Here is a 27,765-nt window from a genome sequence, read left to right on the forward strand (position 1 = left end):
TGTACATCAACAATCTAATTAGAAATATCAAATACAATAACTATAGTGTTGTCAGCCAATATAACCACATAATGAGTTGACAGATAAGTCTAGTATTCTTTGATTCAGCCAACTAACTGGTTCTTGTTCATATCAAGAAATCATTGTAAGCCTATAAAACTTTAATTTTTGGAATTTATTCTGCTCAAGTAGGATCAAATAATCAATTTGCTCTCATGTTGTGGAAGAAAAATTCTCCACAAAAGTCTGAATAAATTTCAGCTTCAAAATAAATGCTTGATGAAATTCAGAATAATGACATATATTTCCAAAGGCCAAGGCCACGCCGAGGAACTATGGTCAGACTAGATGTGACTCCTACATTATAATTCAGCAAATGCCACTCTTTCAACGTTTATCTTCCAACAAGAAACTTGGTAAATATGGTCAAGTTTATCAGCTACAACTAATTGTTTTTTTTATCTAGTCTTTAGCATACTGCCTGTCAACTGTAGATAAAACACCACAATATAGAGATGACATGTTTAATCTAGAAAGGGGACGAATGAAGAAATTTGAAACCTACAACAAAATGAGTGGGGTTCAAAATAAAGGCAAATGCATGATAAGCTATATAAAGAGTCTGAATAGTTGGCTATGATTTTAGGACTTAATCATATCGAAACATTTCTCTAGAAATCAAGGGAAAAACCGGAGTTTTTGCACAATCTAACATTTAAACACTGATGTAAAGAAATTTTACGTTTTGAGAAAGTAAAGATTTAAAAAAAAATTATAATAATAATGATTTTGTTCCCGACTGAGTGTTGGAACCTTTGTTATGATATTACCACAAATGCAGTATGTTGATATGCTAAGAGTTTGAGATAAAAAGAGAGATTGTACAGCATTTCTATTTGAGGAAGAGCAATATAAAGTAAACTGACTATTTCATGGCATTCTTAACTAGACAGTTTACTCTATACTATCAAATCCTCACATCTTAACACACAGAGTACATTTATGATTTAAAAAACGCTACCGTTCATGCCTGTCAGCACTATTCCAGACTTACCTGGAGATTGTTATTGTTTCTGATTTACAAACTGCTTTAGCTAGGGATTCTAGGGTTACATGTGACGTAAACTATCCTTCTAAGCCAGACGTATCTAGACAAATTTGCCTTCACAATAAATCATTAGGTCATCGTAATTAATGAACAAACTACTTCTGTAAGTCTTCTAGAGAGATACCTTCTGCAAACCTATACACAGCGTGTTCTATGTCAGTTTACAGACCAATAAAATATCAAGTCGATGCTTTCTAGATAGGTGCGTATTGCAGACAAAATAACTACAAAGCGGGAGTTTTCTACATGCGAAATTTTAGACTGTTTTGAAACGTTTGATCACTGTTGTTTTTGTCCGAAGGCATTCGGCTTTCGACAAGACTTCTTCATTTGTTCCCGTTATCGCCCTGCTATAACACTTCAGGAGAAACTACCTGACGAGTGTCGCCATTCTTGCAGGAACACGTTCCTAGCTCCAACGGAAAATGTTTAGGAGTACCACATTAGAAGCAGAGAAATAAATTCCGATAATCTTTTTTATACCCGTATTTTGTAGTGCTCAAAATGTTGCATTCCTTTTGTTTTGGTGTCTGCAAAGCTCCTGTTGTCTGCAAAGTTGTCTGCAAAACTCCTGTTGTCTGCAAAATTGTCTGCACAGCTCCTGTTGTCTGACTTTTGATTAATTTTACGATAGAATTTCCATCTATCCTTATGTATTGTAATCAATTTGAGACGTTCTGACGAAATTGCCGGTTGAGTGCAACACTTGACGTCATATTAAGTTTTATTAAAATAATTTTCCATTAAAATATCAACATGAGTATATATCTACTTCTGAAGCTTTATGAATTCTATTTTAATTACTTTGTAAATGTGAATAAATGTCCAGGATGCTTGAATCAATTCGTAATGTTGATTTCCGTGACCCCATTCAAGTCCTTTAGTTGGTCACAGTTGAAAGTCACAGCCACTTGTCGACGTCCCGGTTTCTTTGGAGTCAAGGTCAAAAGGGCAATCCATGTTTCACCAGCACCAACGTCACTGAAACCACAAAAACCGTACAAAAGCCATGATGTTTTCCCATACATTTGTATGTATCACTGAACAGATGTTTCCATGCTTAATGCTAAGATGGAAATAGGACTTCCATAACAAATGTATCATGCCACATGATCTACTTAATGAAATCCTGTCCACAATCTAATCACATCGACAACACTATGATCTGGAGTTCTTATATAGCATATATAAGAATTCCAGCCGGGTAAGATACTATTCCACGCCCTTGTGAGATACATTGTAGAGAAATGTCCGGTATAAGTTATTGAGTTTGTAAACTTACACTGATCAGTTTATCTGGTGTTGGATTCTTTCCTGACTCGTACCAAAGGGTTTAAAATATTTATCCTGATGTGTAAAGTCACAAAAACACCATGTATTCCTTTAAAGTAATACATATCACGGACAAGTTAAGTTGTCGTGCCATTTTCCCATTCAACACCATTTTTATATTATATTTGACAGACATCACAATGTCAACACACCACGACAGATATCACAATGTCAACACACCACGACAGATATCACAATGTCAACACACCACGACAGATATCACAATGTCAACACACCAGGACAAAATATACTACAGAGGATAAACACCAGGACAGACATCACAATGTCAACACACCAGGACAGATATCACAATGTCAACACACAATAGGATATGGAAAAGACAAAATTACCAGAAATTATAACAGAATCAAGGTACGGAGACAAAATACACTAAACGTTAATACAACAGATGTTAGAATTGGATATTACCAGAAATCGAAACCCATAAATAAAGGAATAAGCTAGAAATGTCCTGCTTCTGTTCATTATTTCAAGGTATCACTGACCTATCCTAGTGCAGGTGATTGAGATTGTACAATAGTCACACAAGGTAATATTTACTTTGTAAGTTCTATCAAACTATATACACATTTATAAAGTCATTGCCCTAAAGCGAATGTACCCACAAATACTCTTATTTGACCTTTGATATTGGAAAAGGGGTCACACTGACCTTGTTTCAGCACACCGACTTTGTATAATGTGGGTTTGAATTCAGCTGCACAAGATATAATGTATCTCTATGTCTAAAATAAAGGTTACTTTTCATTCTAACAATTCCTTACAGTCTACACAGTCTAAACAACGAGAAACAGAAGAATAACATTTGCATCAAAAGGAGCTGAAGACACAAGACATAGCATCTGAATGGTATGGACAGGATCTAAGCTTACCGATCGTTATACATATGAGGATATACAGCTAAAGTGTATATATTATGTGTTTTAGGTACAATTCGTGTAACTTGCCTTGGACAGAAGAAGGATAGAGAGTAAAATCACGAAGTAATGATTCTTTTTGCAATGACAGTTACTTATGTACTTTGGTTGTGATGGCAATAGCGACGTACTTATCACGACACAATGGGCCAAGAGCATGGAATTGGGAAAGAACATGGAACAAAACCTCAAATATTTTGAATCCAACCATGAACACATGCGTATGGTAGGAACAAGGTTAGACATAACCGTATCAAGAATGTACACATACGCGATCATGAATTCCTTTTCCGCATCAAGCCCCGGGCCCTCTACCATCATCGTACAGTTTGTGAGGTTCCGGTTTAGCGGGTTAAGAAAAGAGATTCGACATTCGAAAGGCTGCCATGTCCGCGAAGAGGCGGAGGTTATCTGAAATATTACAAAAATATTTATCTTAAAACACCAATTGGATAAAAATAGATACACAATATTTAAAAACAACATGTTAAGAATTTGTCCTTCCGAATGCAGATAGAACTACTCTATCCAACTGGACTTTATCGCGAGAGGTGTGTGGTTCTCCTGCAGCAATGGATAAGTACAGAGGACAGTATAAACAGAAGTTTGGTCTGATTGTAAACACTGTTGCTATGTCTGTCACACTTCCTGTATTCATTGTAAGAAACATGATATTTCTAAACTTTAAGTATGATATTACGACAAAGGCCTTTCCTTCGTTCTCTTCTCTTCTCCAATATTTTCCCGCATTAAACATATTGACAGCACATATCAACACTAATAAGTCTGTTGACAAAAACGTCCAGACAGATTACATTTCGATTGCTGCTTGTGTTTTAAAACTCTGACGAGACAACCCTTAATCATCACACTGGGGAAAATGACATGAAAGATGGCGCACTACAGTCACCAATAAAATCGTTACCTCAACCGACAGATCAGGGCGTCTCAACCGGAAGTCGTCCTGCCAAACGTGTATTTGACCAGTCTCCATTACCTTGGCAACCACAATGACTTTCATCGCCGCGTGCTCAGTCAATTTGTGGATATAATCCGCATAACTTACAATCATTGACATCTCTCCACCTGAAAAATCATTTAGTTTGAAGAGTAAGCCATTGACAACAACAGGAACATTCAGACTGAACGTTAAACTGTGTTACGAGTAAAAGATTAGATACACGTTTGAACAATGATAATTTTACATTACTGCTATAGAACTATAGTATTAATCCATTATATAGTGAAGATGACCACACAAAACTAGGACTATTTGACTACCAATAGATGTTACAAGACGACTCTTCACAAACATAAAACCACTTTTTAATGCAATCTTTATGAGTCAATTTGATACCAATTATTCTGTTCTACTTGCATACATTTTAACATCATTTGAATATGTCAAGACTCACTGGACCGTCGAGAGGGAAAGGTAAACTTTTTGAATTTCTACTAACTAGTAATTGTGTAGTGATCGGTCAAATATATGACTATCGTGCTTATCTATCAAATGTGTTTTCATGTTTAAAGTGGAGTGTCGAGGACTAGAGAAGAAACGTAGAGAAATGGTGAAGTCGAAAAGTAGAAAATGGCGGACATCCAATGTATTCCATATAGTGCTAATAGCAATGGAGTTTATCAACGGTAGCTTACATCGAGGAATTCACCAGGACAAGGGTTAAATGAAATATTGTTGTCCGTTTATGTAATTTACCATACACAATCAAAACTGACAGAGCCTACACATGATCCGATTGTTTCAGATGAGAGAAGGAACATCAAAGCACCCGTGAGGAAAATTAATTCAGTCGGATGATCATAACACCGGTGACTTTATAGAAGGCGCAGTCGTCTAGTCCTTACGGAAATGTTATCGACTATAGTTTCCTGATTTGATTTGGACTACCGCAAGAGACGCCATGGTGGTATTTATGACGTCTGGTAGCGTGACTGCTGACAAACTGGATTTCAGCAACCTTGAATTAGTCATCAGAAAATATGTCTTTTTTATGTGTTTTTGTTACGTTGGTATATATACCACGTGTTTTTATTCCATGACTTCAACTCTGTAGATTTGTGACAAAGATCTGCAGAAATATCAACTTTTCGTGTTTTAAGTTTGAAGAATGAAACATGATTTGTATTCTAAGTACATTGTACCTTAGTATTTGCATGTGTTGTAGGAAAAGTAATATATATATTATACCTTAACAGAATATATAAATACACTTTGAACTATTGAAATATTCACATGTAATGCACGTGCTGCTGATGGTTAAGTTTATATCTTTGCTCCTCTTTATAATACACTTTATTAACATGTCATGTACATGTACCTTTTTAACACATTTTGAAACATGATTCTGTCATTTTGGTATGGATCAAGAAACAATGTGCTGTTTCAATGTCCTCTTTTAATTGTACACATATATATGATTCCTTTCCCAGGCTACACGAATTAAACGCTGAAATGAAGACAGTGAAAGAAAATACTTTTGAGTTGCTCCTACGTCTTGGATTGTCGATCCGTCGAGATACACCATTTGACTCTAAGGCTGTTAATGGTGACACATGGACTTTTTGGTATTAGAAATTATATCCAGTAGATTTGATACCTACAATTTCCCCTTTGTTCACAATAGTTTGAACGACCAAATGACCTTTGGTCACAGAGACTGCTAAGCTCCCTTGTAAAATCGCGACTTTAACATTTTATCATGTACAGGCAGTTATTGTTCCTCATTATTAAGTCTCCACAGAGATGTATTGCCTTTCGTGGAGTACCTCGTGTTCATAATCACCGATCATGGATTCTGTTATGTCACATTCTTAACTCTATTGGAATGAAAACTATTGTCAAACCAACTTGGTTTCGATGGTAAGCAAGATTTTTTGCAATGTTGTGGAAATAATGATGGGTTATTTTCGAGTGTTTTTTTTCGGTGTAGGGTTTGATATATATGATTGTAGTACATGTCCATATATCTTTTGAATATTAATTAATTTTGTGATGAACGTCGCAGTACCGGTACAATAATGAAGCGAGCTGTAGTCAACATGACCATTAGGTGATAGAATTTCCGCACGCGCACATGGTGTGTTGACATTTAGATATGCATTACATGTTGGCACAGTCACAATGTACAGTCATGAACTGACGGCATTATCACGACACACCCGCACAAACAATCAGTGCCATATGGCCCGCCTAAGGGCACATAACTCGACACGTCTCCGATGTGGCAGGTAAGAGGAGGTGGCCCTATTGATAGGTTAGCGCAGGCATGACTTTTAATGAAAAAGTGCACCAACAATGACGGGATAAGTTGTCTATGGTTCTATCACAATGCTATGGTGGTTGATTGATTCTATTTCGTCTTTTCGCATTTTCGCGTTGTTACTAACGCGAACACATGCCCAACGGCGGGCTTACGCCTTAGACTCTTTATGTGATAACGCGAAAAGGTGCCGTTTTATACTTGTAAAAATTTTGTCTTTTCGCATAGCTTTTATCGCATTTTCGCCTTTTGGTTATTCAAAACGCGTAAGCCCGCCGAGCTTCGGCGTTTCGCGTACCCCGAACGTCCACATTTTTATTCTGATACACGAAAAAGCGAATATCGGCGGGTTTTCGAGTTGATTATAACTAACGCGAAAACGATGTTACTTGGAATAGTTTAACCTTTGTCTCAAACGTTCATTTCTGATCAGGATATCACACATTTGAAGGAGTGTGTTTGATGTGATTGCAAATCTGCCCAAAGTTATTGAATTCTCTGACATGTTGCACTCCGTGAGAGAAAAAGTTTTTGACCGTTATGGTAATGAATTCTAAATATTTGTTATACCTGTAGCTGGTGCCAGTGGGGAGCTGAATTCCTGTCTCTTCACGACCCCTATCTTCTCCCCAGTGTACGATACCGTTTCACAGATGAACTTCCCCTGTAATGTCCTTCGCGATTGACTGTTGTTTGTAAAAGTCATTTTGACTTCAAACTGCTCACCGATGGTGACGTTGTCTCTATGAAGGAATCCTCCAAATTGGACATCCTGTCACAGACACATTTTAATCCATTTGTGAAAGTATGATTTCACTCAGTAACCGTTTTTGATCTTAAATATATATTTTATATATATATTTCATGTGATATTTTGAAAAAGTTCGCCTTATATTAGATTTGTCTCTTGATTAATTGAGATACTACAGTATTTCAATAGCGCCTTCAGTACCAAATTCTAACCAACTTCATGCCACCTATTACTATTATCCTAGCTAATCTCGAGAGTCGGTTGCGTTGATACTAGTCCAATTAAAATGACTCGTGACATGATTCAAATCACCAAGAATCTAAGATTACATGTAATGTAAAATGACAATAGGTAACTAAATTGGCAGCATCACAAATAGATTAGTAAACACCATACTGTATATTGTATAAAATCCTTCAGTAGCAAATTCAACATCATTTAATGTTTTAGAATAAATTCAAAGAAAAGTGCCCGTTCAACAATCACTTCGATCTCCGATTAAAATTCTATTATTGATTACTAGATCTGATATCAGTTCACTTCATCTATTTGATCAAATAACAAACGGACCTGTACTTTGTCTGTACATGTAACTGTACCTTATTATGACCTATATCTACCTGTTCACTTGTCGACCAGGTGTTTTGTGTCCCGAATGTGATGTTTGATAATACGACAGAAGATTAGTGACGCTATCAGTATAATCATATAAATATATACGGAGTAATCGTCCCCGTTAACGCCATTTTACCGTACACAGCGTTAGACTCTGTCATTCCCGCGTGATGCCATCCAATCTGCCTACAACTCTAGGTCTAGACATTTTTATCTATATCGGGAAACTTCACATTAGAATACTGATGTATCTATCAGGTGTAGTGGACACGTGAAAAAGATATAGGGGAATCTACGCATTCATCTTTTCATTAGAAAGATTCAATTAACTGAAGTGCTTGTGTAAAATATGAGATAAATGTAGTGAATGGAGGTAGGGGTGTTTACATTTAACAAAACTGATCTGTACCTGTATTCCTTTGTTGTAGACGGGTTTCTTTGTAATCGCCGACCGACTTGCTGAAATGACCGATAATCGTTCTCTCTCCGATTCTAAAACAAACAAGCTCATTCATTAAGAGATGAATAACTTTAGATGAGAACACAAAGTAGAAGATTCGTGTCAAATAGAGCATGTAAGAGCATTTGGTTTTTGTTTCACATTCCGTTTCATCCAACCATTTATATACTAGCACCTCCAGAATGCTTATAACATTCTCGGTATTTGCTGAATCAATTGATGGATTCATTTTTAAATAGATTATTTCTAAAATTGTGAATACATTAGGATATACCCCTGGTAATAATAACAGAAAGCGAAGATGAAAATTCTACTTTTATTCCACTCAAAGGAAATGGAAATGACCCGAGGCGAATACTGATCCGAAAAACTGAGTCGTCTAATTACAAAAAGTGATGTCTAATGATGATATACATTTAACAATTTCTAAAAACACTTATATTTGTCTAGTTTTTAAATCCAGAACCTTTAGCTCAATCACAGATGAATGGCAATATTTTCGTTGAGTTCAAATGCAATATCTTCACACCCATGGGAACATCTGTGCTCATCTCTTAACTGACTGGCCATTGTTTTCATACGAGGGGCTAATTTATTAAAGTTTATTAAAACAGGTCGTTACCAAGTTTTATGATAATCGTGATGAGTTTGTCGGCTTTCATGTCATGAACTTTCCATATCTAGGAAGTAAATACCCTGTTTCACCATCATATAGTGTTAACAGGTCGCAACGAATATTATTTTCGTTGTAAAAATGTCGTCAGCTGACTGACAAACTCACCATACAGGCATTAAAGTGATGCAGATTCACGGAGATGAACATTTTATGGGCGCCATCACGATCAGATTGGGTATTCTGATTTCTTGTGAAAAATGAAGTTGTGTCCATTTGAGAACGTGACATTACTTTTATGAAAAGAACAAAACTTACACAGTGCTAGTTGTCGAAAAGTAGGAAACGTTTAGCTTTCTGGAACACCTGGTCTTACTCTGGCTTTACTATCACTAGGCTACCTGTATAAGTCAGGTTTGCTGGTGCATTGCGTTCAGGATTGGTTTACGGATTTCTCAACATATGAAGTAGTCCCAAGTGATTTTAACTCTTCCTAAACAATCTTAATAATCTTTATGTATTTGTTTTGATGCAATTCTGTTTAATCTTAAATTGATATTTAGAGATCAGTATTCAGACGATGGTCACAAGAACCGTCGAAAGAGCGATGGCTAGAAAAGTAACACAAATTTTCTGTCAAATATTGACAACTTAGGAGCAACACTAGTAGACTAGATGTGATTATCTTTAAATACCGATAATCACGCTAAACACTACAATCACACAAACGCAGACTGATTTTAATTCAATAAATATTAAACTTTGGGTTTATGAATAATTAAAATAATATTTGAACAACGACTTAACTTTCTAATTATAGCCTGCGTTTTAACTTTTACTTCATGTTGACGCGCCCGTATTGCTTGTCATGTGCTGACGCTTTGGCGTACGTGATAGTATGTTTTATGTTTGAGACCGTATTCAGCTATAACACAAGACTTTATTTGCATCGTTAAGAGGGATAGAACTAACGTAACATTTTATTTAATGTTACAATCGTGTTCTTTAGATACTGCTAGAGATTTGATAACCCTTAGTATTTACCAGCGACGGGAAGATAATTATTCCCTGGTCACCGATTGAAACGAGAAATCTATGACTACTGACAAGAACATGCTCATCCATACTTAAATCTCCATCGTCTTCCACAAATAGCTAATTACCACATTCCCACCGTCTTCAAGTTTACCGAACACGGACACAACCTTCGATGTGTTAATTACGCTACGACTCTCAATTCACCGATTAAGTACTTGGGTTGGAATGATTAAAAATCCCTTGACTTGTTCAACAAAACTGAAAGGAAATGCTCTCTACTAGATATGATATAATTACCATTCTGTTACATGTACACACAGATTCATGAAGTATACAATCTGTGGTTTTCTATGGGCCATTAATTCTGCACTAATGAAAGTCTTTTGTGTGAGAATGAAAATAAATGAATTAAGGAACATATTTTCATAAACAACTGGAAAATTATAGCTTTAATCCTTTGGCTCATGACCACAACACATAGAAAAACTCATTTGGTTAAATCAAAGTTCCTTAATCTTGTAAACATACCACACCTCTACTGAGGAATTCATCTTTGATAACATTTTATTCCCAATGTGACTTTCACTCAAATTGAATCGTACCATTGGTATTTGGAAGAATCTTGATAGATCATTTCATGCGAGACAGCGAGAGTCTCCATTTAAAAAGGTTCAAAATAGGCAATCCTTCAGAGCCACCACTTGAATTCCTTTCAGGTTTACATTTAATTGGACATACTGAACATAAGATTGTAGGGATGTGTTTAAAGTCGACCGCCATATACATTTACAGCAGATTCTTACGGTAGCGTTTGATATGTTTGGAATGTTAAACATTAACGGCCAGCCGTCAGCTTTGACTAAGGCCAAAACATAATTATGTTCATTATCCCGGGCTTTGTGATTTGGATTCAAATCATAAGTACCTAAAAAGAAACGAATAATTCATTCTAATTCTATTTAAGAAGAAGCATTGATGGAAATGTAGTTCCAGATGAATATATTTGTAGTCTTTATTGCTTAAAATTAAGATTCGTACATTGCGTTTAAAGTGAAATGGGCTGTAGAAGTATCAAAAGCGAAATAGACTGTCAGTATCGTATTTGTTGTATCAACACAAGTACTGTATCACGCAAAGACCTCTTCCGTGTCTCTTCCTCATTTGGTAGTTAAACCAATATAGACTCCGTTACCAGCTAACCAGGGCCGGTGATATAAGGTAGAGCACCATCAGTCGGTAATCAATTTAGACTCGTAAATGTCATGATGTAAAATTCAGTCACGCTTAAACTGATAGAATTACCTGATGACGATCGCAATGGCGCTCTTAAAGTTCACCGGAAATATAAATGAACGAGAATGTTGGTTGACAATGAAACAAGAGCGAGACTTTAGAAAGAACAAAACATATTCCAAGCGTATAATACAAACTGTCCAGCTATGTGGGGTTTATTGCCTATGCTTTATACTGGAGAGTACGATGAGACAAGAACATGCTCACTACATCATGATGATGTTTAATACTGTGGGAGGCAAAGCTTGATAATATGTCACAAAAGAACAGGTAGTTTATATTGAAACTGAAGATAACAAACTGAATGAATTATAAAACACAAATTAAAATGGAATCACATTAATCTACACAATGACTTTTACCCGAGCGCAATACTATAAAGTCAATTGAGATAATTTGAACAGAATGGTAAAGCGATGCTCTATGCTCCTACCTCCACGGAACTGTATACGATAATATCTCTACTTTGGGGACATTGCAAAATTGCAACAAATGGAATATGTGAGCATTTTCTTTGAATTCTCTTGTTTTTATACTTTGTTGTTCATTTAGTGTCGTCCTTGATCCTAGATACTGATATGATCTTAGCATTTTTGGTGGGATAGTATTCCCGGAAATAACAACAAAATGTAAATGTACCTTCTGGATGTTTGTAATCAGCTGTAATATCTTGCCGGATAGAGTCTGTATTCGTCAGTTCCGGTTTCAAAGGTTTTCCGTCTGGAATTTTCGTGCTTATGTTTCGTCCAATTCTACGAAAAGGTTTAATAAAAAAAAAACCCAAATGTTTAAACAGTATTTTGTTACAGCAGTACCTATAGGTCGAATACGATTCATTTCTCAGGTATTGAAATCAATACCCTACTCCAACTTCCATATGCTTTTATGTTTGTCAGCTTTTCACCTTTAAGTAACATTTTATCAAGATCCATCTTACCTTTTATGTTTGGAGCAAACTGATTTCGATAGTGTGACATATATAAACACATGAAGGTTTAAGTTGCATACCCTTGATGAAGAAGAAAACGTTTAAAACATCACACACGTGATGTAATGGCAAGATAACATGACAAATAGGGAAATCGTTATGCATTTCATTTACTTACGCATCCGTATTGATACTAAGGACAATCCATTGTTTCTCTTTGTCACGTGTCCAATTGACCTTGTCTGCGTTTACCTCTGCGAAGACGAATGGACAATCATACAGCATGTCACATTTTCCCGCCTTCACAGCACGGAGAGAGGTCGGTCCGCACTGGAACATACCTGGTGTAACAAAAGCTTTATTTGAAGAAATCATTTTTGTGATAGGGACAGCGTGAAAGACGTTAGCGAGGATTATAAAAAGAGAAACAAAATCAACAACATATTTCACTACAAATTGAAACCAGCTACAGTAGAGCCACACAATTAGATTGAATCATACAGCTGCTTTGTCCTTCGTCAGTGTCGCTAAGGGCCAAATGGTTGAAACATAGAAATTTAAAAAAGAACCGGAGTAGTCAATTAACTTCAATAACTTTTTGTAATTTTCAATACCTAATGATTTCAAATTGACATCAAGTCCATGTGCATAAGTTAAAACGTAGCATGCAGGTAAATTATACCACCTCTAAGAACTGTGTGAGCTTTACAATCGGTGTTCAAGAATAAACGCCGAATACATTGTGTTACTTCCTATCCTCTAAGGACTATAAAGTGATCGTTTAGGAAACTCAAACTCCGAACCCGCTCATACAAATGCTCAAATGTGGTCAATTTTTTCTTTTTGATATTTTAAAAAACGTTATATTTATATGTGCCTAATTTAAACCGATAACTGGATAAAGTTTAATTAATTTTTTGGCTCTAATCTATATAATTCTAAATTCGTATTAAACGGTTTAATTAATTAATGTGTCTTTTGTTCCATCTTTGAAGCTAGGAAACTGGAAAGATTAAAACATACAAGAACACACAAGCATAACATGTTACCTTTAAATGTGAATTTACTTCCTTCATATTATGTTTCTTCCTTTAAAAGACACTCCAGTAATGTCAGAGACCAAACATAAACCTCGACTGAAAACTATTATCTCAATCTTTTACAGCGCAAATGGAATGACACCCTAATCATATATAGCCAAAACATAACAACTGCCACATGGCAAAATCGTTTTTGAACGACATGACACTGGCGTACCTCAAATAATGCTTGAAAACGGAAGAAAATCATAACGTAGACCGTGCTCAAGCTGACTGTCAGTGGCCTTGTTTTCAACTTGCCTGAGATAACTGACTCGAAATAACTTTGACTCCCTGGTCAATTCGTAATTCATCTTCCCGCGGCTTTGTGAGGAAACCACATCCCTATTGGATTAATCCAACCAATACAACCCCCTGTGGTATTCATCTAACCAATCACATTCCCTGTTGTACTAATGCGAGTGTGATTTATTTTCGCCATGCTGATTCTGATTGGATAGGGATTTCGTTCCTAACTGTAATATGGCAGACTTAACACCAATCGATAGTAATAAGAGAGACATTTGTCAGGAAGACTAGAAATAAGGTGGAAATACTAATAAAAAGGACTCTAGTGAATTTGTAGGATTTCACGATGCCGGCGGGTTCTTGGATAACGCTGATCATTCGCCTTCTTTGGTCGCTTCTAGTTTATTGCCCGTTAAAACAATAAAGACACGCAGTATCTTTAAGTGGTTCTTTAAACTATTTTAAGGAAAATGCGGTAGATTATTTCACTGATCAAGGCAGCTGGAAAAAAATTTAACAACTTCTATGTTTTGAGAAACACCCGTAAAGCACAAGCACGGCACTCCACAGATAAATTGCATTAAGATAATAGATACTGGCGGCTAGTAAATTAAAGTAGAAAGGATCCTAGTTGATTATAAAATGTACATGTAGGAGATATGATATCATACACAAAAAACTTACATTACTTGTGTAAACATTGGCTGAACTAAAATGCATTATTTCGGAATCGAATGTAAATATATGAGATTTACCATACGTTTGGTTATATTTGATATAAACTGACGCGGTGTTCAGAAGACTGGAAACAATAATATAGATTAACGATACCATAGTGATACACCGAACAACAATACAGAACTAACGACATTAGGGATGCTACATTTCACACAGAACAAATGCCTTTAAGTATTGCTGGGATAAGACAATGGATATACGTGCAGGCCCGAATATCGCCCAAGTAATTAGAAATAGAAGTTGAGGTGTTGTCCTTACCATCACTTCGCTCCTGAGGTGTGGAGTCAACTACCTGCCAGCCACTGTAGCCGGAAGGGAGATCGTCTCTCCGCATCCATACATCATTCCAGCAGTGGAAATTCCTGAAATAGCATGAATGGAACATTGGCATATTTACAAATATAATAAATAAATAAAGAGATTTGTCCTGTCTCCAATAACCTGGAGGGACAATAAATACTATTTGGCATACAATAACTTCCACCTGTTAATTAAAATAAACTGAGCTGGATATGAACAGATAATCAGAAGTGGAAAGAATGAGTGTCCCATCAAAGAAAAACAGGGCATATTCATCTTCCTTCACATATTTAAAAGAGCCTTCATAAGAGATTTCACAAGAAGTTATCGGGCGTTTAATATTTTTATTAACTGTGTTAATTACGTGTTAAAATGTCATCACCAAATCGCTCATACAATAACTTGTAACAAACGCTCTCAAACGTTGGAATAAGAAACATACAAGAGTATTATTGTTGGTTAAATGAACATTATCATACTACTGAAAAAATTACAACAATTTAATCAAATGTTGCGGGAAAGACCACAGACATAGCAATTCGGTAAAAACTGCGTTATTAGAACAATACAAAGCGAAACCAATCAGCTACCATTACTGTGTGTGTTCTATTTATTCAGCAATTTACTATTATATCACACATGTCGTTTATCTTTTTAAAGTGCATTTAAACCATTAGCGAATTGTTTTTTAGTAATTAAAATTTGTGATGTTATAAATCTGTGAACCCTTACTGGTAGTTGCTATTTAAAGTTAGTATAACGCCATCCATCGGCATTTTTTTCAAATATTTTTGCACAATTTTATACCGGATTACGAGATTGAATGAAACCACAGTAATTATCTGACAATATGTGATGAAGGAACGGAAAATCCAAGTAAATACCAAGTTCAAAATATAAACACAAATTGTCATTTTGTTATATGTCTGCAATGTGAGGGCATATCCGGTCATAACAAAACGAAATTAATTTCTTATACCGAAACAAATGTGGGGAAATTATCAGACAGAAAGTTTCCTTTCCCTTCCGTAACAATTCAGATTCCCAACCTTCCAAATTTTGTAGTATATAAAGTATAAACTCCATAGACACATTCGTCGTCGTTATAACAGCAACACCCCTCTTCTAAAGAGGTATATTTGACAGTTGTGTCCCCGCTTACAAACAAATGTATTCCAGAGTACCCTGTTGTGAAAGAATTGTATAGTCATTACTGTTTTATTGATAAATACAATATATATAGTTCGAACTTTGTAGGCGACAATGTTTATGACCACATTGAATACTTGACAAACACTGTTAACACTAAGAGAATTTGCCGATGACTATTTAATATTTTGGAGAGACCAGCTATAACTTTGGTGTCAGTGGAGGGATATGAACTTGTAAATGGATAAATACTTCATCAGTAGACCACCTGTATGAGGCTTTTGTCACTCCTTGGTATTGATATATAGAGCGTTGCAGTATCTCGACATGATTATAAAGACAAGAAGTTTATAAATTCCATCAATAGAAATGGCGAAAAGATCAGGAAACACTCCTTCACTATACACTTTTATATAAAAGCGTGTGTGAAGACGTCGTGCTTTTATAAGAATGCGTTTATATAAATTTACTGTAGCATTCACGAGTCACCCTCATCTTTCACGGAATCAGTCATCATTTCTGATATCTGCTAGCTGGTTTAGCCGTTCCAGTAACTCCCATAGGACTTATGACGCAGTTATCAACTAACAGTTGCTGTAGAATAGGTACATCTATGTACCACACAAGCAAGAAGACGAGAGATGTTGACGGGAAAGCAATCGCTGAAATAAGCCAGAACTGATAACATTATGAGCCCATTAAGCTCCAGCGCGTCAGGCCTACCTCCATGTAATTGTGGTCAAAGTGTAATATATATTCCCAAACAGCACGGCAAGGGAAATTGGTCGCCTGGTAAAAGAAAATACACGCATGCGCTATATATAGCTTTAACTGGCGAATTACATCCAACATTGGATATTTCTTTTAAGGATAGTTCTGGCATGAATGGGGATTTAGTTTTCCCGCGCACGCGGCACGTTAGTCATAGCTGCTGGTTTATGGTATAGGTGTCGCGACCGTACTCCAGGCGTACGCCTGTTGTGGTGGCAGCGCGATAACTACCACTAAAGATTCAATCGAAAAAATTGTAATGGAAACATCACACATTTGATTACACACGGTTGTTTCTATACAATGTTTGAGATACAAATTGACAAGATGTTATAAACCAATGGTATGTACCGCTATTTTTCCAATAAACCATTGTAAAAGTTGTGGAGTGTGTTTTATTTACAGAAATATATAATATTGACAGGAAAACAGACGCTGAAACAAACCAGAAATGATATTATTATGAGACTATAAAGCTCCAGCGAGTCAGACCTACCTTCCCTTTCTGTTATACTGCAATCTTAGGCTTAACCGTCACTCAATACGAATGGTATCTTACTAACTGTTCGTGTAACTGAATACTGACAATACTCAAATGAAGTTCAGTTAACCTAAATAGTTGTAACGCAATATTAGATCGCTACAGTTCTTCATCTAGTTGATAGAAATATCTAAGGAATTCAAACACTAGAACAGAGAGCAAGATTTACTGATCTCTTGAATCATCACGTTGTTCCTCATGAAACGAAATGAAAAAGAAAATGCAAATATGTTAAAAATTGTAATTCAACCTCAAAATCGATAGAACGAGCTGTAAATTGAAAATTAATTGTATGGAGATTACGGGAAAAATAAAGTACATAAAGGATAAGATAAGTTAGTTTGATGTCATGCATGGACCTGCCGAAATGCAACGTGAATATCTAAAGCATAGTGTTGTACAACCCTTATAAAGGAACTTCTATAACTTAACAAGAAGTTGAGGCTGGTCTCAAGGTTTTCGTGTTTTCATCTGATATTGAGACCTATGTCAGTTGCAGATAAAACCATCAATCTCGTGAAGGATGTTGACGTAGCACTGACTTGTTCAGAGTACCGAGAATCGCTGAAAACGATAAAAGTCAATTCACCAACGCCGGAGGAAATGTCAATCTAGCTACACCAGTAGAAAGGTCAATTTTGTGACACCAGAGGGGAGGTCAGTTCAGTGACGTTATGAAACAAGTACTTTACAAAACACTGGTCATGTTGTTAGGTTTAAGGCTTGTTAGATTGGTATTGCTCTACATCCGGTTCTTTATTATCAAATGATTAAATTACCCAACAGATAAAGGAAGTATGAGAAGTGCGAGAGTAGGCGAAAGAGCTGTAGGTTGATTAGAAAGAAGCAGGAGTACGAGCTGTTTTTTTGTGAAATGTTTGTGGTTTGTTTTATAAATATTCAGTTTTCGTATTTAAAATTGTTCCATAGGAAGTGTGACTTGCCAACTTCATTGCGTCAGTTTCCGGCTAACTAATTCAATAACGGATTTCGCTGGAATATTATTATCACGACGGGAACATGTTCATTTCAAGAAGATCCCAGTATAATAATAAAGATTAATAGTACAACTATTGAAGACACCATTCATCACCAATCCACAAAATGTTGTGACAAATGAAAATTTCATACCCACAAAATTGATCAAACTCACAAATCTACCCTACCAGACACTAGTTACGCGTAGGTTTGATATGATCATCATTTCTGTAAAACGACATTGTGTGTAACATATCAAAGTGTTGATCACACGACAAAAATCCTATTACACTGTTTGTCATTGTGTGTAACATATCAAAGTGTTGATCACACGACAAAAATCCTATTACACTGTTTGTCATTGTGTGTAACATATCAAAGTGTTGATCACACGACAAAAATCCTATTACACTGTTTGTCATTGTGTGTAACATATCAAAGTGTTGATCACACGACAAAAATCCTATTACACTGTTTGTCATTGTGTGTAACATATCAAAGTGTTGATCACACGACAAAAATCCTATTACACTGTTTGTCATTGTGTGTAACATATCAAAGTGTTGATCACACGACAAAAATCCTATTACACTGTTTGTCATTGTGTGTAACATATCAAAGTGTTGATCACACGACAAAAATCCTATTACACTGTTTGTCATTGTGTGTAACATATCAAAGTGTTGATCACACGACAAAACATCCTATTACACTGTTTGTCATTGTGTGTAACATATCAAATTGTTGATCTCGCGACAAAAATCCTATAACACTGTTTGTCATTGTGTGTAACATATCAAAGTGTTCATCGCACGGTTAAAAATCCTATTTCACTGATGCTCACACGACATTCTCTTCTGTATTTTTAAACTTTACTAGAAGTGAAGGAAGACATCCTTTGGTTTCTGACATATACATCAGCATGAAGACCTTTTATTGATTTTACCACAATGGCGAAACAAGCCTTTAGCTTACTCTTGTTGGCCAGGATGGAAGAGTGTGAGAGGTCATACTGTGGAAGGAGACAAAAGTACCCGGGGGAAACCAACATGGTTGGATAGGTGAGCCTAGACTTTTTCACTTTCGTGCGTGGAATCGAACCCCGGATGCCTAGGTAAAAGACGAGTGTGTTACCACTGCGCCACCCGATCACCAATTTTGATTTCTGATACTATTTACTTTGATCCATTTGGTAACTAATACAATACAACACAATATGAAGATGATCTTAATTGATCTATTCCGATATGAATACAAAGATCTATATGAATATTGCCGGATGTAGTCTATTATGTGTAAGACATGAAGACTTACCATATCGAATCTCCAATTCCGCTTAAAACTTCTTTTTGATCAAGATCCCAGTAAAAGTCTATTGTCACGCTTCCGTCTGTGTCATGCGCAGATGCAAAATTAGTAACACTTCGACAAGGCAAGCCCACAGCTCTGCAAACTAGCGAAATAAACATCGCAATTGTATATCTTGTTTTTGTTACAGTATTGAAATCCATATAAAAATGGTATTTGTTTGCAAAACAGGACAACACATTTCCTTTCACTACCTAACCAAATAACAATTTCTAATGTGAGAAATAAGACTGAACATAATATTAGGGACATCACTCTAACCACTACGGTTCAAAAATATTGGACAGGAAAATATGTTTTGTAAACATGACAAACACACTGTTGTTGACGGAAAGTGTCGTCTTCCTATCATATAATTTACACAGAGTAGGAGAATGTAAAGTTGTGCAGGACTTCACACTCTAACAGGGAAACATAAAATGTCGATAAAGTACAGATCAAAGATCGATTAGGCATTGACGGACAACGTACAAATGTAAGCCACTAAGTGACAAACAGAAAGAAAAAGACATTACCTCAGTGGTGCTTACATTGATAAGGGAAGACAGCTAGATAATCTATATAATGTAAACAATAATTACAAAAACTAACTTGTTGTTACTATCCCAGAAAATACGAAACACTGGCCAAACTTGACAGGGAGTTTTGTTTTCATATATTCCCTTAAAATGACGACACTTCCGCTCCAGGACATTGGGGATTTCCCGCCAGTGTAATCCTCGCTCCAGTTGCCTACTAACACCCCTCCGTCGTCGGATGAGTTCACCTGTGAATGAGGGATGAAGTAATTTTGATTACCTTGTAAGATTTTTTATCTTGTTGGTTAGATAAACTATAATCGATCATCAAGATCAGATCTCTTGGGCAACATTCGTAATATACGCCATTTCAAAACTAGGATGTAAATCTGTGTGGAGTTCACTTCTTAAATAATGTACACCAAAGCCATGACAACCATTTGAAAAAATGCTACATAATTACAGTTTACAATAACCGCCTAAAAGTGAGATTGTCTCCCAACTTACCATTTTGGATATAATCCGTGAAGTTCTCACCGGGTCTCCCATCGATTGACAGAAATTAGAATTAAATCCTTTCTGTATACAATACAGGGAAGCCTCCAAAATTCCGTCTTCGAACTAGGAATAAAACATTCTTTGTTATATCTAATATCAAGTTTGCTGAAGAAAATAAAAATACGTTTACCCAACAAAATAAAGTCTGGTTTGATTCGTATAGATATTGCTCCTTTGAGCACAATTGGAGACATTTTAAGGAAAACTCAGCAGGACAACATTGGGCCATGTTACCTGAAACTGGCAATATTTTGATTCATATTACAGTATTGAGATATATTAATTCTTCTGTATGTGTGGTCTTGGCATAAAACGCTATATAAATTATTCTCTCAGACGTATTTACACACCCATGCATTGTAAATAATAATACCTTCCAATGCAAACTGGCATATCGCTAGATATTTTTAACTACTCTTTCTATCGAACCATCTTCAGGATTGTAGGTGGTAGACACTTCCGACAGACTTTTGGTCTCCGAGGTTTGTTGTACCATGCATGCCACATTCTTTTTAATGCATTAGAGTAATGGCAAGGTCGAGAATAAACACGTTTACTTGATGTTCTCGTAAAAATGTTCAGATCTATGAAAATTACGAAATTTATGGAATTACTATGTTAGTCAACCTCCTCATGTAGATTTTGACATTTCTTTCGACAATCTTAAATTCTGCTCAGTCGCCTCATCGACTTTAGGCCCCTAAAAAGGTACTATTTGCCTGTTTATCTTTCCTTATATGTCCTTATTTCTAACAAATTGATATGTACAATGTGTTACATAATTTTGATAACGCAGAACTGAAAAATTAAACTTCCCATCTCATTTGCTACAGCTGGCATTATACCGCGGATAAGAGTGCGGATGAGAATCTGTGAGAGTCCACGCAGATGTTCTACGGCGATATATGGCGAAATACATAATTCACGTTGTGGGTATCGGCATCTGTTGAGTTATTACCTGTCCATAAAACCATGGTTTCGCGCCAATCTGCTTGTAATTTCCCTGGAAAATGGCGCCACTGTCGTTGAGAATATATTCATTCAGAAGATCAGGTTTGTCGAGGTACACTGCATCATCTATCGACGGTAAATGTATGCAATAAGACCTATATTTAATGGAAGGAGACATCTTTAACTCCCAAGTTTTACGTATATTAGGACTTAACTGTACTATAAATATTATTATGATGCACCTGATAAATTCAGGATTTTCCCAGAAGTCCAATTAGTCTGCTATTTGTTTCTTGAAATTGAATGACAAAATATACCAGTCACTTTTTCATGTTAGATTTAAATCTACATATTGATATCCCTACCTTTACACCAGGGATTGAACAGGATGTGTATATGTTTTGGGTGAATGTATTTGTACGCCTTCGGACGACCATTTCTCTCCACGATGCTCTCTAGAACAATCCGCCAGGACGCCACAATGCAATTCGCAGGAGGGCAAATGGACACCTTAAGAGCATTTGGTCCCTGTCTACTGGCGATGACCGCTGTCCAGTCCTGTTGGCTAGACTTGGATGAGAGGAGACATTGAACATGGCTGCCTTTCCCAGGCCGTGGTGCCGGACCTGTGGATACAGAGTAAGATGTTGCTGACATTTCACAAGAATTAACTCGTTCAACAATTATTTTAGACACCACACTTAACCTTGCGCGTTTATAGACAAATAAATTGCGCCTACAGATGAAAAGTACAAAAGGCCTTAAGGTATCTCGTGACCTTCAGCTGTGGTGGTATTTATCAGTTCCATGCAGCAAAACACTTACCAGTCTTAAAAACAATTCTGACGGAATGATTCTTGGCACTGAATTTCCCAGTAAACCTCACTAGGATATAGAAAGGTTGTCCCCTCCTAACCACAAGGTGGCCTTCTCGCAGTGCGTCATACTTTTCAGTGCGATGTGCAAGCGCATTTTCCAATGGAAGCAGATCAACAGACTCAACGTGGCTGTCTATATCGAAATGCCCTCCGTCATCGTAATCGTCTGTAAAAGATTGTAAACCATCTCACAGCAGACCACAACAGAGTATGACAGGTGATCTTTACAGGAATAGGTAATAAGGTCAAAGCGTATAGCGACAACATTTATCTTATGTTTTCAGACATAATCATATACCTTGGATACTCTAGGGATAAAACACCACTAGTTACTTGAAACAATTGTCTTGGACTGGTCTTGGGGTTGAATACCTCTCCTAAAAGATACCTAAATATCATGCTTGTACTCGCATCGCAGTGCACGACCTCTCGCTTTTGATATACTCATCCGAATTGCGAAATATTTTGTGTTTAACAAATAATTTGGCGTATACAAGGAGAAAGGTCTTTCTCTATGATTAACAGATACCAGATACCATGCCTATACTCGCCTTTGAGTTCAAGACCTCTTTCTACTGATGTACTCGTCTAGGATTACGAGATCTCTTATATCTAACAAACACCTTCAGAGAGACTCGCGTTGGGGTCAAAGACCCCTCGCCGTGATCTCCAGACACCTTGATTGTATTCGCCTCAGAAAATACCTATATCATGTGTATTCAACATAGAGTATTCATAAACAGTTCTCTAATGTATCGGGAAAAAGGCGGCAAACTAACAACATTGATTACTTTGCGACAATGGATGCAATCTAGGGAACTGCCCGGATGACGAATGCCTGTTTAATATTTCCATCACATATGGTATCAACAAACCGGAAATGCAACCAGGTAAAAAAGAATTATCAACTTAAGAATCAAGATCAGGGTGGGTTTCGCTCACATGACTTGGTTTGCGTTTACCTTCATCGATGTCCAGATTGTTCACATTTTCTACAATCATCCGGGCAGTTTGGTCTTCAGATTTGCGCCTGCGCCGTCCACCAGCATTCATCAAGCGTCTATGCAAGTCATGCGCTCTGTTATGCAAGTTTCTTCTCGACCGTGACCAAAAATTGGCAGGCAAAGTATCGGAAGTGTAATAAGTTGGCATCTGTGTATATATCAAGTACACGATTGATGTAGAATGTATAGAAAGATTTGTTATGACACACACAAGTAAATTGCTTCGTTTAATGCAAATTTTGAATTAAGTATATACAGTCGAAGCCACTAATGAAATCAACTCTTCAGTGATACCGAGGGAACTTAGGAGGTGACAGAGGAAAAACAAAATCGACATGATTGTCAAAACTTAAACGATGGGGTGCACACGACACATAATTCTATCATTCAAATGTGTAATTTTTCATATATCTGATGATTTCAAGAGAACGTCAGATACACATGTAAACTGCCCATTATTCGAATGATTACCAGTTTAACTTTCATTTCCATTTTTATCGATAACTTCATGTTTAGAAGTGAAATATCCTTATTTGTGTTAATAATTGATTTCTAAGCAATACAATAGTAAACAAAACAGATCTATCACTCGAATGCGATAGTAAATCATGCAAAACTCTTATTTTGTGATGGAGGTTTACTTAAGAATGTCAACAATATGATATCAAATATATGAAGGATTCATCTCTGTTTCAAACTATTTCCTATACAACGTGTATATGTTACGGTGTATTCGACAACTGTAAACATACATGAAATAACCTTCCATATGATGTATTGGTATTTCCTGACATCGCCTTATGTTCAAGATATTGGTAAATTCTCTTCCTTAAAATGTCTTAAGTTCCTTTTTTGTCATTAGTAAGTGTCAGGGAATTTTCAAATAACGAATCATTGTTCTGATATTTGCAAACATCTCTAGAATCCCGATGGTAACTTTAACCTTGTATGTGTGATATACGAAACCATGTGTCATGCACGCACGCAGCAGACATAAGCCAAGGAATATATTTTATCTGAAGGTTATTTATTCCTTACAGCGGATGTATATATATATATAACCTTCAGATATATATATGTATATAAATCCGCTGTAAGGAATCAGTAACCTTCAGATAAAATATATTCGTTGACTATACATATATATTTCATTTTTCTATATATATATATATATATATTACTGTTGCAAGTGACTTAACATTTGAAGTGACATATTATCAGCCTATGGAGACTTTTAGTTCACTTTATTATCTCGTTACTAACGAAACCACGGACTCAATTAATCGTGGCACTTTAAGACTTTGGTGAAGCAAACGCAGAAAAGAAAGCCAAATTGTATGTATTGATGCTGAGGTAAAGGTGTTGTGACCTATTCCTCAGGGAAACAATCACACCGTCAACCTGTGTAGAGGTATATGTATTTAATTTACTGTGACTGCAGTCTTTACATGTAAGCGTAAACATTTTAAAAACAAACTCTAAATTATTAAAAAGCGCTATTCACTTGCGTGTCTTTTGTACAATCTTCAATAGAGCAGGTAGAAGACACGGCTGGTGGGCTCTTAGTCCCCGAGGTTTGCCGTAACCTGCATGTCACGTTATTTTTAATTCATTCGATTCAGAATATACACATGTAAGTGGCGATGTTCTTAAGTTATCTGATGTATGATAATCACGAAATTTATTCAACTGTGGGGCCGCTGCACTTCTCCATCTAGATTTTGACATTTCTTTCGATCACTTTGTATCCTCAGTCGCCTTATAGGCTTCAAAATTCGGGCCCTTAGCATCATTAACGAGCCCTAGGAAGACGAAACATCTGTATGATTATTAATTGTTTGGCTCTACTGTATTTAAGTCTTTATGATTAAAAGGTGCTTCTTACATGCGGTACAGAGTTATGGAAGACAAGACTTTTGCGAGCTACATTCATCCTCTCTTCCAGCCGCCAATTTATATTAATATATCAAGACAGAGACAGCATGTTACTTATCCCGCATGATGTATTAACATTAATAATTCCAAAGCTTCTAAATTTAATGTTTATATTTTATTTTATCTTACGATGACTTCAAACACTAACTGAGTCAGGAAATAAGTACATTAATGAGAGTTAGCTTATCAAATCTAGTGACGCGATACACTCTCTTAACACTAGAAAGGCGGCTGGACCCGACATGATTAATCCTCGAATGATCAAGGAAGCCGCTGACATCCTAAGTTACCCGTTACAATTATTATTTAATAGCTCTCTTGTTTCTTGTACCTTTCCATTTTCGTGGAAAAAGGCCCATGTTACGCCAGTTTTCAAAAAAGAAGACCCCTCAATTATTAGTAACTATCGTCCGATTTCTCTGCTGTCTATTGTTGGCAAGCTGATGGAAAGATGCGTCTATAAACATGTCTATAACTTTCTCATAGATAAATCTCTTCTAACACCCTACCAATCCGGCTTTAGATCTGGCGATTCCACTATTAATCAACTTTTAACTATTACTCATGACATTTTTTCCTATCTTGACAAAGGTGTTGAAATAAGATTGGTATTCTGTGACATAAGCAAAGCATTTGACCGGGTCTGGCACCGAGGTCTTCTATCCAAATTAAAATCTTTTGGTATAACTGGAAATCTCTTTACTTGGTTCTCGAATTATTTGCATAATCGTTGTCAATGTGTCGTAATCAATGGTAGACAATCCCATTTAACCAATATTTCAGCAGGTGTCCCCCAAGGATCGATCCTAGGTCCGTTACTTTTCTTAATCTTTATTAACGACATTGTTTGTAATATAAATTGCAATATTAAGTTGTTTGCTGACGATACATCTCTATATGTCATCGTAGAATCACCGCAAACGAGCGCTAACTTAAATAATAACCTTAGTATAATCAATGAATGGTCTAACACTTGGCTTGTTAATTTTAACCCCTCTAAAACCGTAACAATGACAGTAAGTAAAAAAGCTAATAAACCGCTTCAACCCTCCTTATTTATGAATAATACTGCACTAACTAATCACTTGTCACAAACATCTAGGTATCACTCTATCAGCTAACGCAAATTGGACTGAACATTTACAACAAATCACTAGTAAAGCCTATACAAAACTCAGTTTCCTCAGGTCACTCAAATTTAGCATTGACAGAAAATCTCTTCAAACTTTGTACTGTTCTTATATTAGACCTTTATTAGAATATGGAGATATTATCTGGGACAATATAACATTAGGCCAAAGTAAACTTCTAGAAAACATCCAGCTTGAGGCAGCTAGAATCATGACTGGAGCTACAAAACTCACCAGTCATGACCTCTTATATTTAGAATCCGGCTTAGATACTCTCGTTAATAGAAGGAAAAAACATAAAATTATCAAATTTCATCAGATTGTTCATGGTCAGTGCCCTTCCTACCTAACCAGCATGCTTCCTGAACGTCACTCTAACATCCACTCTTATAATACAAGGAGAGCCGATTCTTTTTACCAACCTCCATGCCGAACTAATCTCTTTAAAGACTCTTTCCTACCTTCTTCTGTTGATCTATGGAATGCACTCCCCGATGCCATAAAACGTAATCCGTCTACTACTACTCTAAAAAGATACCTAAATGCTGATATAACAACTGTTCCTAACTATTATTACTTCTGTAAATCTAGACACGGCCAGATTCACCATGCTCGACTTAGGATGCACTGTAGCTCACTAAACGCACACTTATATTCTCGTAATCTTGTTAACAACTCTCTATGTTCATGTAACCAGTCCGACGAAACTACTGAACACTTCCTCCTCCAGTGCCCTAACTACCATCATATCAGAATGCAATGCTTCAGTAACATACCCCCCGACATTAATGTTAATACCTTATTATATGGTAACCCTGATATGCCAGATCAGTACAATGAAAATATTTTTGACTGTGTCCAAAACTTTATTAACCGTTCTAAACGTTTTAATTAAGCTCTAGCGTATCTAGTGAGTTTGTGTATACTACGAAGTAATCTCAATTACAGTACTGACCTGGTCGTGGTATATTGTACTTTGTTGAGTGAACCACAATCAAATATAGATCTATAGCAGTCCTAAACTCTTGCTTCGTCATCCTACAACGGTTTCCTCCTTTGAACCCATGCACCCTTTCTTTTCCCCTTCCCTGTACTTATGCACCTACTTAATTACATTATGTTGTCAGTGCTGTCCATTGCTCATGTAATTAGATACGGAGACAGATTAATATAAGTACATTGTACTTGTTTCTGAATCCAAAATGCATATTTGCTTTTGTGCTGTACTCATTTCACAAAATAAAATACAGTTTAAACTAAA

At 36.3% G+C, this 27,765-nt stretch overlaps 1 protein-coding gene across 1 annotated transcript; it reads right to left on the reverse strand.

The window, feature by feature from the left end:
- Nucleotides 1-1,947: 1,947 nt before the first annotated feature.
- Nucleotides 1,948-23,488, reverse strand: LOC132553592 (protein-glutamine gamma-glutamyltransferase K-like). The gene is made up of 15 exons (XM_060217848.1): nucleotides 23,398-23,488; nucleotides 22,383-22,601; nucleotides 21,923-22,183; nucleotides 21,565-21,683; nucleotides 20,556-20,669; nucleotides 20,122-20,296; nucleotides 19,477-19,615; nucleotides 14,682-14,785; nucleotides 12,536-12,698; nucleotides 12,069-12,181; nucleotides 8,435-8,517; nucleotides 7,230-7,431; nucleotides 4,304-4,464; nucleotides 3,650-3,789; nucleotides 1,948-2,089 (listed from the first exon to the last, which is right to left on the reverse strand). Exons 1-15 carry the CDS (start codon nucleotides 23,486-23,488, stop codon nucleotides 1,948-1,950), a joined length of 2,226 nt encoding a protein of 741 aa, XP_060073831.1.
- Nucleotides 23,489-27,765: the final 4,277 nt, after the last annotated feature.

The sequence above is a fragment of the Ylistrum balloti genome, unplaced genomic scaffold (assembly GCF_031769215.1).
Source record: "Ylistrum balloti isolate Yb309-2 unplaced genomic scaffold, AGI_CSIRO_Ybal_v1 Utg370338, whole genome shotgun sequence".
Classification (NCBI taxonomy): Eukaryota; Metazoa; Mollusca; class Bivalvia; order Pectinida; family Pectinidae; genus Ylistrum; species Ylistrum balloti.